Below are 11,547 nucleotides of genomic sequence, written 5' to 3'. Positions count from 1 at the left end.
TCTTTGGATTAAACACTTCCCGGATGGGCGCCGACGCCCGCCGCTTTCTCAGCGGTGCTCCCACGGGGCCCAAAACATTGGATGCCAAATCAAACCTCTCCTTGTTGTCTCCCAAAAAAATGATTTTTGGTACTGCAACAAAAAATAATTTTTTTTTATTATTTTTATTTTTGATACACCGGTTATTCATCCTACTTCAGTATAGATGTAGCCAATGGAATCAAAAATAAAAACCTGGCACAACGGTGTTGGAAGTCCAAAGGCCTCTCCTGCGCCGCATAGATAGCCATCTAATCGATAACTCGATTTGCCTCTCGGTAAGCATGCACAATCTGAAAGATGTCATGAAGTAAAGGGCACCAATTAATGAAAAATGTTTTTGATTTATTAAAAGATTTTATTTTTTCTTTGATTTTCACATCTTCTCACAAATAATCAAATTAATATAACATTATCAAATTATTTATATGATAATTAACTTTTATGTTATTTAAAACTTATTCGAGAAAACTCATGGACCGGGAGTACAAGATTTATTTCGGCAACATTATCTTGTAGTGGCCGAGGAAAGTATTGCTGTTGATGAAATACTTTGAGATGATTCATAAAATTTTTGTCAGAAATAGCTCTTGAGATTTTCTCATTAGATAATCGAGTTGATAAATTTTATTTTATTATTTATAATTTTTATTATGTTAATTATTCAAAATTTATTTAAGATAATGTTGATCCTATTTTTGGTGTTTAGTGCTTGTAACTGTATGTGGATGGTCGTATGAATGATCTAGTGGTCCAGTATGTCACTGATTATTATTCATCCTGTATATCAATATCAATGTGAAAAAATAACAACTATAACATATCTATAATATAATCTCTTACTTTTACAAATATTTTTTTGTTACAATTTTAAAAATTATATAATATGTTTATATTATCACATTCTTTTTTTTTTTTCTTGGTAGGTTTTGTGAAAAACACTTGGGGTTTTAGAAACTTAGGGGGAAAAATTAAAAAATAAAAAACCTACCACTTTCGTACGGAGTTTTCCTCCAGGCTCCACCCTCCTCCTTCTCCACCGTAAGTTTGTATTCCGTGAGAAAATTGGACAAGTAATGTAAAAATTAGTCCTTTTTATTCTGTATTCAGCAATCGGGGCTTAAATTTCAGAAAAAATGGAAGCCTTCAACCAAAATTGATGGCATGGAATGAAGAAAGACGGAATTCAGGTGTGTTGGTCCACTGCCATCGCTGAAGGTTCCTGTCCTCCTCTGCTCCTCTTGTACTACCTCTCTCTGTGACGCTAATTTTCTTTCTTTTTATCATCTGAGATTGCTCTCTTCTCAAAGGTAACTTATTTTCGTGCTTGGAATCCGAAAGATTTCATTTTTCATGTCACGTAATTGAATTTAGTATTTCCTTTAGAATTGTTGTTGTGTAGGCAGATTCAGCAAATGATATGGTTTCGAAAAATGAAAGCTTTTTTCATAGGTAATGGAATAAAGGGTTAGTTTATCAGATTTTAGGATGGCCTTCTAATCTTTCCTCCTTGTTCTTGATGGGTTTGTGAGGGGTTTATGGGGATTTAGAGGGGAGTAAGTGACAAAAATCCCCTCTCACTATTCCTCTAGCAGAATCTGATCTCTTTCCCTCTCCTTCTTGTCCTCTGCTTCTTTATACTTTGTCTTCTCTGTATCAGAACCCAATTACTGGTCCACCCTTGGAACCGCATCGTCCTTTCCGTTCCTTATCCTGATCAGGTCTTTATTTTCAGAACCTGAATTTGCTTTTTTTTTGGTTCCAAAGTTGCCTCTTCCATGTCCCCAGGTGAAATTCTGAGTTTATGCTTAGCCCACTTGGTACAGTTTTGGAGTTGAATTCGGAAAAATTAAAACATCATACCTGGTGTTTGACATTAGGTTCAACTGAATTCTCTGCGTGTTAATTCTGAATCAGGAAATGGACATTTTTGGTGAGCTTTGTTTTTATTAGAAGAGGTGGGAGGAATTGGGGAAGAAGGATGAAAGATGTCGTCTAGGTCGAACAGAGCTACCTGTTCGCGGAGCAGCTCAGCACGGTCCAAGCACAGTGCTCATGTGGTTTCTCAGACCTCCTTAGATGCAAAGCTCCATGCTGAGTTCGAGGACTCCGATCGGCCATTTAATTACTCTATGTCGATCGGTGCTGCCAATCGGTCGGGCGGCACTGAGAGCTGTGGCATCCCCTCCTCCACAGTCTCTTCTTACCTTCAACAGATGCAGCGGGGAAAGTTCATCCAGCCCTTTGGGTGCTTGCTTGCCATTGATGACCAGATGTTCACCATAATTGCATATAGTGAAAACGCCCCTGAGATGCTGGACCTGACACCTCATGCTGTCCCCAGCATCGAGCAGCGGGAAGCCTTAACAATCGGTACCGACGTCCGAACTCTCTTCCGATCTCCGAGCTCTGTTGCCTTGCAAAAGGCTGCAAGCTTTGGAGAGGTTTATCTTCTTAACCCAATACTAGTACATTGCAGAAGCTCGGGGAAGCCTTTTTATGCAATAATGCACCGAGTTGAAGTGGGATTGGTTATAGACTTGGAGCCTGTGAACCCTGCTGATGTGGCAGTGACTGCAGCTGGAGCACTAAAATCCTACAAACTAGCGGCAAAAGCAATTTCTAGACTGCAATCTTTGCCCAGTGGGAATATCTCTCTCTTATGCGATGTCTTGGTTCGAGAAGTAAGCGAGCTGACGGGCTATGACAGGGTGATGGCTTATAAATTCCACGAAGATGAGCATGGTGAAGTTATAGCTGAGTGTAGGAGATCAGATTTGGAGCCTTACCTTGGATTGCATTACCCTGCTACTGATATTCCTCAGGCTTCGAGGTTTCTATTCATGAAGAATAAAGTTAGGATGATATGTGATTGTTCTGCTCCACCAGTGAAAGTAATCCAGGATAAGAAATTGGCTCAGCCTCTCAGTTTGTGCGGGTCTACATTAAGATCTCCTCATGGGTGTCATGCTCAGTACATGGCTAATATGGGTTCGATTGCTTCTCTCGTAATGTCGGTCACAATCAATGATGATGATGATGAAACAGGCAGCGAACAGCAGCAGAAGGGGAGGAAACTCTGGGGATTGGTGGTTTGCCATCACACTAGCCCAAGGTTTGTTCCTTTTCCACTCAGATATGCCTGTGAATTTTTGTTGCAAGTATTTGGCATACAGCTTAACAAAGAGGTAGAGTTAGCAGCTCAAGCAAGGGAGAAGCATATCCTTCGAACGCAAACTCTTCTATGTGATATGCTCCTCCGAGATGCCCCTGTTGGAATTTTTACACGGTCACCTAATGTTATGGATCTTGTTAAATGTGATGGTGCGGCCCTCTATTACCGAAACCAGTTTTGGCTGTTGGGAACAACACCTACTGGAGCGCAGATAAGGGATCTTGTTGCATGGCTTCAAGAGTACCATGATGGCTCTACAGGCTTAAGTACTGACAGCTTAACAGAAGCAGGTTATCCAGGTGTTGCTGACCTAGGAGATGCAATATGTGGCATGGCTGCAATTAAAATTACTTCCAAGGATTTTATCTTTTGGTTCCGGTCACACACAGCAAAAGAGATCAAGTGGGGTGGTGCCAAAAATGAACCTGACACTAGAGATGGACAGAAAATGCATCCAAGATCTTCATTCAAGGCCTTCTTGGAGGTGATGAAGCAAAGAAGTGTTCCTTGGGAAGATATTGAAATGGACTCAATCCACTCCTTGCAGCTCATATTGCGTGGATCGCTGCAAGATGAGATTGTGAATGATGAGTCCAAGACCATAGTAAATGCACCATTAGATGATTCAAAGAAGATACCGGGTGTGGATGAACTGCATATGGTTACCAATGAAATGGTTCGTCTTATTGAAACAGCAACAGTGCCAATTTTTGCTGTTGATGCCTCAGGGAACATAAATGGCTGGAATACTAAGGCAGCAGAATTGACCGGATTGTCTGTGAATGAAGCTATTGGTATGCCTCTAATTGATGTTATTGAGGACGATTCAGTTGGACTGGCAAAAAATGTGCTATGCTTGGCTTTGCAAGGTGACAAGTTTTCTTTATTTTGCTTTTGTCTTTAACTTTTCCTTGAGAAGAGCTTCCATGTCATTTTAAGTTATATTGTTGCCTCTCCATCTGTAATTACTTTCCAAGCTTGTAGAGATTTCACTTGCATCTTGCCTCAAATGTTGTTTGTTTCATTGTAATGACAGGAAAAGAGGAGCAAAATGTTGAAATCAAGCTTAAAACATTTAGATATCGAGAAAGCACCGGGCCTATAATCTTGGTGGTTAATGCATGCTGTAGCCATGACATGAAGGACAATATTGTGGGAGTCTGCTTTGTTGCACAAGACATGACAGGGCACAAAATGGTAATGGATAAGTATACCCGCATTCAAGGTGACTACACTGCCATAGTGAGAAATCCAAGTGAACTCATCCCTCCAATTTTTATAATTGATGAGAATGGTTGCTGTTTTGAATGGAATTCAGCAATGCAGAAGTTATCTGGTTTAAAGAGGGAGGATGTAATCGATAAGATGCTTGTTGGGGAGGTGTTCAGCCTTCAAAGTTTTGGCTGTAGGGTGAAGGATCATGACACATTAACCAAGCTCAGAATAGTGCTGAATGGTGTGATTGCAGGCCAAGATGCGGAGAAATTATTATTTGGGTTCTTTGACATCAACGGCAAGTATGTTGAAGCATTACTTTCTGCCAATAAGAGGACAAATTCAGAGGGTAGGATCACAGGGGTCTTATGCTTTCTGCATGTCGCCAGCCCGGAACTCCAACATGCTCTGCAGGTGCAAAAAATGTCTGAGCAGGCTGCAACGAACAGTCTAAGGGAATTAGCTTACCTTCGCCAAGAAATAAGGAACCCTTTAAATGGGATTGTATTTACTCGCAATTTGATAGAGTCTACTAATTTAAATGAGGAGCAGAAGCAACTTCTTAAGAGAGGTGCCCTGTGTCAAGAGCAGATGACGAAGGTCTTGGATGACATGGATTTAGAAAGCATTGAGCAATGGTATGCCTCTTCCACTTTTAGTTCATTTTATGGCATTGTTATGAAGCATTTATTCGTATAGTTGTTTTTTTTTTTCACATTCTAGAAACTTATTCTGATTTCTGAAATTCTACTGTCTCTTTGTGATGGACTCTTAGAGAAGCTATGACCAAAAAAAAGGTCAAAAACTGCTAGACATGCTATTTTTCCTGTTGTTTATGGGCAGTCTAACGGTTGTTTGGGAAGGAAAAACAAAGGCTTATAAGTACAAGAATGGACAACTGTGCTCAGCATAAAGCAAAATTTGAATTCATAAACTGCCAGCATCTTTCCATTCATCCTTGTCTTAATATCAGGATCAGCAACCTTTACTCCTCGATGCTCTTTCAACTGTGCTCAACCATTTCTTTCCCCCTGATCTCCCACTACAGCTTCGCCAAACAGCTAACTATGATAACTGTAGTACAATGGCTAACTTGCTTTTGTTATTTTGCAATGTTTAATTGCCCAGCTTCTCAGGAGGGAATGACTAAGTAGTAGAATGGAAGTACATACATAAGCACACTTAGCTCCAAGCATCTTTCAATTCTCAGGGTTCCCTAGCCTTGATAGCAGAGCAAGCAATCTGTGATCCTATGAGCTGATCCTTCTCCTGGATATAACTGTTGTTTTGTTTCATTACCCCTACATCTTCATGCCACTGACTATTAAGCCCATCATCAAGCAAGATAATTTCTTCATTGAAATTCATATTGTTACAAGTTATTGCTTCTTGTTTATATATATCTTCCAGAAGATACTAGTGTTCATATTGTAAATCCTTTGGAGATCTTGATCTAGTGTGCATGCAATAGATAAATAATCTGTATTATTTAAGTAAAAACATTGGAGGTAGATATTATTTTGCATAGATGTAGGCATGCCTAGCCCGCTCACTATATTTAGAAAACTCAAGCATCTCTTATTGATCTATGTACCTACCTATTAGTTTATCTATTTTTCTTGTATTTATCAATTTCTTCTTCTTCTTCACTGCCCCTTACACATGGGCCATACCCAAGCAAGGGGTAGACTGCAATTATATAGAATCTCGTTGACATAAAAAATGCTTTCTTCAATCTCTCTCCCCCTCTCTCTCCCCCTCCACCCCCCTCCCCCATCTCTCTCCGGCTCTGTTTATGCATACAAACATGTGTGATGCACATGATTATGTGCATATCTGGAGTTGCAAAACATTGTATGATGTGGCATTATGTCAGAGGCCTTTTATCTATTAAGAATTATATTATAATATGTATTAACTGTTCTGTCAACTGTAGAAGTAGAATACTATCAAAAAAGGCACAGGCATAACATTTTTAAGTTGCTAAATTGCCAGAAATATCAGGAAAAATCATATGTTAACTTGCATTATGTTAGGGAGGTATAATTATTCATGGCCAATAACGAACCTGCTAACAGCTATTTATGAGATAGCATGATGGGATACTTATTCGTGTGGTTTTGTTTTTTTTTTTTTTTAACAGAGGAACTGAATAAATGGAGTCAAGTTGCATGATTCTGAGTACTTGGTTCATAGACATAGATAGAACCATTTGATACTTTATTTTGTTTCTGGCAATTTTAAATTGGAAATTAAGACAACAACTAAGTGCCCATTAGGTATTGCTGTTTTTTCATTTTTGTTTCTCTACAATTTAGTGAACTATCACATGGAGATTGATGTTGAAGATAGTATGTGCACAAAACTTCTGCTATTCCTTGTTTTTATTTTCACTTTTTGAAAGAAATAAAACTTTAATTCCAAATCCTCTAAAGATTTTACAGGCAATTTGACAAAAACAAAGGAATTTCATCATACATGTTTTTCAGTTTAGTTCAATTTTCTTCATGTTCTTGAATACAAAAACAAAAAACAAAACCAAAACCAACCAGGCCCTAAAATTATAAGTATTTAAAATTCATTGATCTGAGAAACCAATCCGACATTAGCATGAAAAATGTCAATTTAAAAACATATGGAATTTAAATTTTTTTATTGCTTTTCTTTATTCTCTGTCGTGACAATATAGTATGCTCTATTATCAGTAGTTAGCTTAGTGTTTAGGATATTACTGCTAAAAATGCACCCGTTGTTCTTGGAATATAAGATATTAATTGTATAAATTTACAGGAACTATGAATATTATGTAACAGTAGCCATTAACCATAACCGATATAGTGCAATATATAAAGCTTGATTTATTTGTTTTGGGCAAAATCCTTGTGGTTTTTGTCCCAGGTATGTGTTTAAGTTGTTTTCATTGAAAACAGTTTACAAGCAGTAACATTTTTACGCCCTACCATATTTCCATTAGATTAACAGGCTGCATTTTTGCACAAAATACTTCTTTCATAAGAACGTAGATCCTCACATAGACTAAGCTGCAAGTATGGAAGGAAAAACATTGGAGACAAAGTCCCTTTTATTTTAGGTATCAAACTCATTCCTTAACCACACTTCTACTCTGTACCCCACTCTCTCCCCTATCTGAACTGTAAGCATTGTAGTACTCATTGTTCCCTTCGCTGGATTTTGCTACCCCTGCCACTTAGGTAAAGATGCCAATATTTTGACCTTAAATGAACATTTTGTATGGAATAAGTGAAGGTGTTAGATGAAGATATCAGGAGCAGGTGACTGTTTGTACAAAGGCATATATATGAAAAGGAATATCTTTTTTTCAATTCTTTTCTATATATAGCATGGATATGTAATAAACATCAAAATCAGAGTAAAACAAGTTAAAAAAAATATATGCTAGATATTATAGCATATAGAAATGTGTAGACCATAAAGCTAATCAGTTACACTCAAGGTTTGCTATCTCTGCACTAGATCCTGTACCCGTACTATCCTATAACTTCACCAGTACACCTGGTATAGAGGCCAGTCCAGCGTTCCGACACTCAGTACGCCCTCCATATATATTGGTGTTGTACTACTATGGTACAGTCGGTACATACCGGTACCAACTGGTATGGCATTAGCATGGTTGCACTACTTCAGCCTCATTCTTTGTGAAGAAAAGCAGCTTGGTGTTATACTTTGCTTATTTCTGTTGGCTCATGGTGTGAACACGAGATTCTGTCTCCTTCATGCATAAGGGATATCAAATCTCAATATATTTTCTGGTTTCTGATGAATGAGTGTGTTTTTGGATCTGGATTGCATCACAGCATCTGAATGCTTATATATAAAAGATACTTTTGAGAAGAAAAGCTAGTATTTGAAAATGAATATTGTCCTTTTATAGAAAAGAGAGATGAAAATTAATAATGAACTTTTCTTTTGCAAAAACAAAGGGACATCTATATCCTTGCATATATTCTTTTACAGTGAAAACTCTGGCCTGATATGTCACTGGATGTCCATAGGCACATCTCTGCCCAGAAGTGCTTGCTTATTGTACTCTGAATGTTTCACTTGGTGAACAGTCCATTATCTCAAAGCTGCAATGACACTAGAGTCTTCATAGGCATCATCTATTGATTGTTGCATATAGTCAATACTGGCAATCCGATACTTTTCTTATGTTTTGTTGCTGCTAGAGTCTCAATGCTTATTCTTGCTCTTTGAAATCCTTTTATCCCCTGTTGTTGCCCGATGCTCTGCTAGGTCATTTCACTTGTTTCCTCATGATCAAGCTCAGTTCGGTTGGAACCATCAGAAATGGTTCTAAGACTCCGGAACGGTTTAACTAAAAAGTTGCATACTTTACAAAGCTGCCTAGTTATGTAAGTCCTTAGAGCTGAGAAGTTTATGCTACAGTATCTGCTGTATGTTTTGTTTGCATGATAAGCAATGTAGCAAATTTCTCTACAAAGAGCAACGTAGTTTCCAGTAAAATGAAAAAGAATTGGAGATCCCAGCAACAATACCAGAAAAGATGAATACAAAGGATATTTGTTCGCTCGTTCATATGATGCAAATTTGTATTATATTTGGTTTTATAAAGCTATTCATACAAGCATTTGATACTCTGTTGCTCCAGTTCAAAATATTTAAAGACAGTTCTCCGCAATATTATCCCATCATATAGCCAACTGTTTGCTTTTCTCTTCAATTTAAAATTCATACATCTCTTGTTTAGCTTTTGACTTGGATGTACAAGATCAACACTCACATGGAAGTTTTTTATCTTTCATTCCAATTTATACGGTCTGAACAGCTACATGGAGCTCAACACAGTAGAATTTAACCTTGGGGAAGCTCTGGATACGGTCATGATGCAGGGAATGTCTCTGAGCAGCGAGCGACAGGTGCCGCTTGTTCATGATTGGCCTGCAGAAATGTCCTCCATGTACTTATATGGTGACAATCTGAGGCTTCAGCAGGTCCTGTCGGACTTCTTGTTGACTGCACTTCAGTTCACACCCCCTACTGTAGGATCAATTTTGTTCCAAGTCATTCCAAGAAGGGAAATTATAGGAACAGGAGTGCAGATCATTCACCTTGAATTCAGGTAATCTACTCTTCAATGATTTGTTGTGAAGTTTGTCTAAAATTTGCTTATTTATAACTACACAACTTGAAGATGCACATATTTTATATGGTAGATGATGCTGGACCTTGCAACAGAAATTGAATCTTATATTGGACAGGCTAGCGTAAATAAGTTGGATTCTGTTCACTTTGTCTCAGTTCTTTCAACTGGACATTGATGTATGTTTTGTATGCATGGAATTATCGCACAAAGATTACATGCATAGAATAAAAGTAAATTATCCATGACCTATTTGAATTTTTCACCTTCACATGAGCAAATCTGTATTACCATTTAGGAATACGTTAAGGGAATGAGAATGCTGATATGAGTTTCCATTAAAAGAACCACATCTCAGGGCCCTGCAGATGTGTTTAATAATCACGAAAGTTTTAGTTTCTTGGAGCACATGGTACCGATTGTTAGAAAAATATATCTTCCACAGGCCGTAGAATGTGTCTGATACTTGAGGATCTGGGAGCAAGCCATATCTATGTTCAAACTGGAATGAGATTAGTTTTTTTTTTTAGATAAAATTTTGAAGCTTCTTCTCTAATATTAGCAGGGTCTGTTTGCAGGATTGTTCATCCAGCACCAGGAATCCCAGAGGCTTTGGTACAGGAGATGTTCCACCATAGCCAATGCATATCGAGAGAAGGCCTTGGCCTATACATCAGCCAGAAACTTGTGAAAATAATGACTGGGACGGTACGGTATCTTAGGGAAGCTGAGAGAGCATCTTTCATAATTCTAGTGGAGTTTCCCTTGGTTCACGACGCAGGTGGGAGATGATATCTTTTATAGGAGAAATCAGTCCTGACCTCATGATCACCTTCCATCAGATTGCTCCATCTTCAATTGAATGAAGGCCTGTCATTGAGCTGCAAGAATTAGTGTGTGGTTGGTAACGATGTCGATATGGGAATCAAACAGTGGGTTCGTAGCATGCACTGACTCTGGTTTCAGTTCTTGGTTGAAGGCTGCATGTATAAGTGTCTTTTCTTAAATAAGGTACTGTACCTGAGGAAGATCTTTGTATGCATTTACAAGAAATAAAAGCAGTGTTTGCATTTTATCTTTAATACTTTCTCTTCCCCAATACCTTGAGTGGAAGCTTATGACTGTTGCTCGTCATTCAGACATTCAAAGAGAGGGTTCACTTTGATATCCTGTTGATTCTAGGCGGATCTTCCACCAGATGTTAGCATACTATTTATGACACAAGACCTTTTAACTCCATCTGATTATAATAGGGATAGGAACCATGGATGTGAAGTTGCCTGAATGCTTGTGACAAGCTGAAAGAGAATCTTAGTAGAAGCTAGTTTACAAGAACTAAGAATGGTCTTCAGATAACCATGCCTGATGTTGGAAACGCCTCGTTAACCTTTTCTTTTTCTTTTGAAAAAACAGCATCGAGCTCGACTGCATGGTTCCAGCTTTTCGCTGTTTTGCTTTCTTTTCATCGGCAGTTCTACAAAATGCTTCCAATTCTTCAAGACAATGAAATAAAGATGTGATTCATTAGAGCATATATTTAAGGATGGTTATTGTCATGTTTGATCCTGTGAGGTAGGATTAGGCGCGGCCAGCCATACAGGGGAGGCAGTTCAATGTTTGTAGGGAGTGAGGAGAGGATCCCTCGAAGCTTTGGAGATTAGAAAGGCGAACAAAAGAAATGGAAGAGTCATTCCCGATGGTTGTCGTCTCAAATTCTTTCTTTCGGGAGAGGGGATTAGAAAAATCCTATTGATTGCTGCTTTCTCCAAACAAGATGTTGGAGGACATCTTGGGCTCCTCTCCCTATCTCTCTATTTCTTGATTTATTTGTCGGGCAATCCTCTCATGCATGGATTTAGCTTAGATATCTATATTTCATGACCCTCTACCTTTTTTTTATTTTTTTGTAGGTTTAATTAGGGGAAGGAGTAAGTCCTCACCGGCATGTATTGAATGTGGTAGTCTCAATTTCCTA

General features: G+C 38.3%; 1 protein-coding gene across 7 annotated transcripts; it reads left to right on the top strand.

Annotated features, from left to right (window-relative positions):
• The first annotated feature begins 999 nt into the window (after nucleotides 1-999).
• On the top strand, nucleotides 1,000-10,654 carry LOC103700889 (phytochrome C). 7 transcript variants are annotated; one of them, XM_088718352.1, is made up of 6 exons: nucleotides 1,005-1,080; nucleotides 1,171-1,257; nucleotides 1,957-4,083; nucleotides 4,251-5,067; nucleotides 9,258-9,551; nucleotides 10,151-10,654. In XM_088718352.1, exons 3-6 carry the CDS (start codon nucleotides 2,028-2,030, stop codon nucleotides 10,362-10,364), a joined length of 3,381 nt encoding a protein of 1,126 aa, XP_088574478.1. In that variant the 5' UTR covers nucleotides 1,005-1,080; nucleotides 1,171-1,257; nucleotides 1,957-2,027; the 3' UTR covers nucleotides 10,365-10,654. The 7 variants fall into 7 exon arrangements, with proteins under 7 accessions (XP_008781010.3, XP_008781008.3, XP_088574478.1 ...); XM_088718340.1 differs by having other exon boundaries at nucleotides 1,171-1,349; XM_088718358.1 differs by having other exon boundaries at nucleotides 1,006-1,080; nucleotides 1,171-1,229.
• The last annotated feature ends 893 nt before the right edge of the window (nucleotides 10,655-11,547 follow it).

The sequence above is a fragment of the Phoenix dactylifera genome, chromosome 1 (genome assembly GCF_051530095.1).
Source record: "Phoenix dactylifera cultivar Ajwa chromosome 1, Ajwa_hap1_PhDact_Kaust_v1.1, whole genome shotgun sequence".
In the NCBI taxonomy this organism is placed as follows: domain Eukaryota; kingdom Viridiplantae; phylum Streptophyta; class Magnoliopsida; order Arecales; family Arecaceae; genus Phoenix; species Phoenix dactylifera.
The sequence above is the reverse complement of the archived record's forward strand: the minus strand, read 5'-3'. Positions and strand labels throughout refer to the sequence as shown.

Bases quoted from the DNA above. Each gene is read 5' to 3' on its own strand.
- LOC103700889 (XM_008782788.5), top strand. From the start codon at position 2,028: ATGTCGTCTAGGTCGAACAGAGCTACCTGTTCGCGGAGCAGCTCAGCA. The intron at 5,068-9,257 runs GTATGCCTCTTC...CGGTCTGAACAG, and splicing joins TTAGAAAGCATTGAGCAATG to CTACATGGAGCTCAACACAG. The intron at 9,552-10,150 runs GTAATCTACTCT...GTCTGTTTGCAG, and splicing joins ATCATTCACCTTGAATTCAG to GATTGTTCATCCAGCACCAG.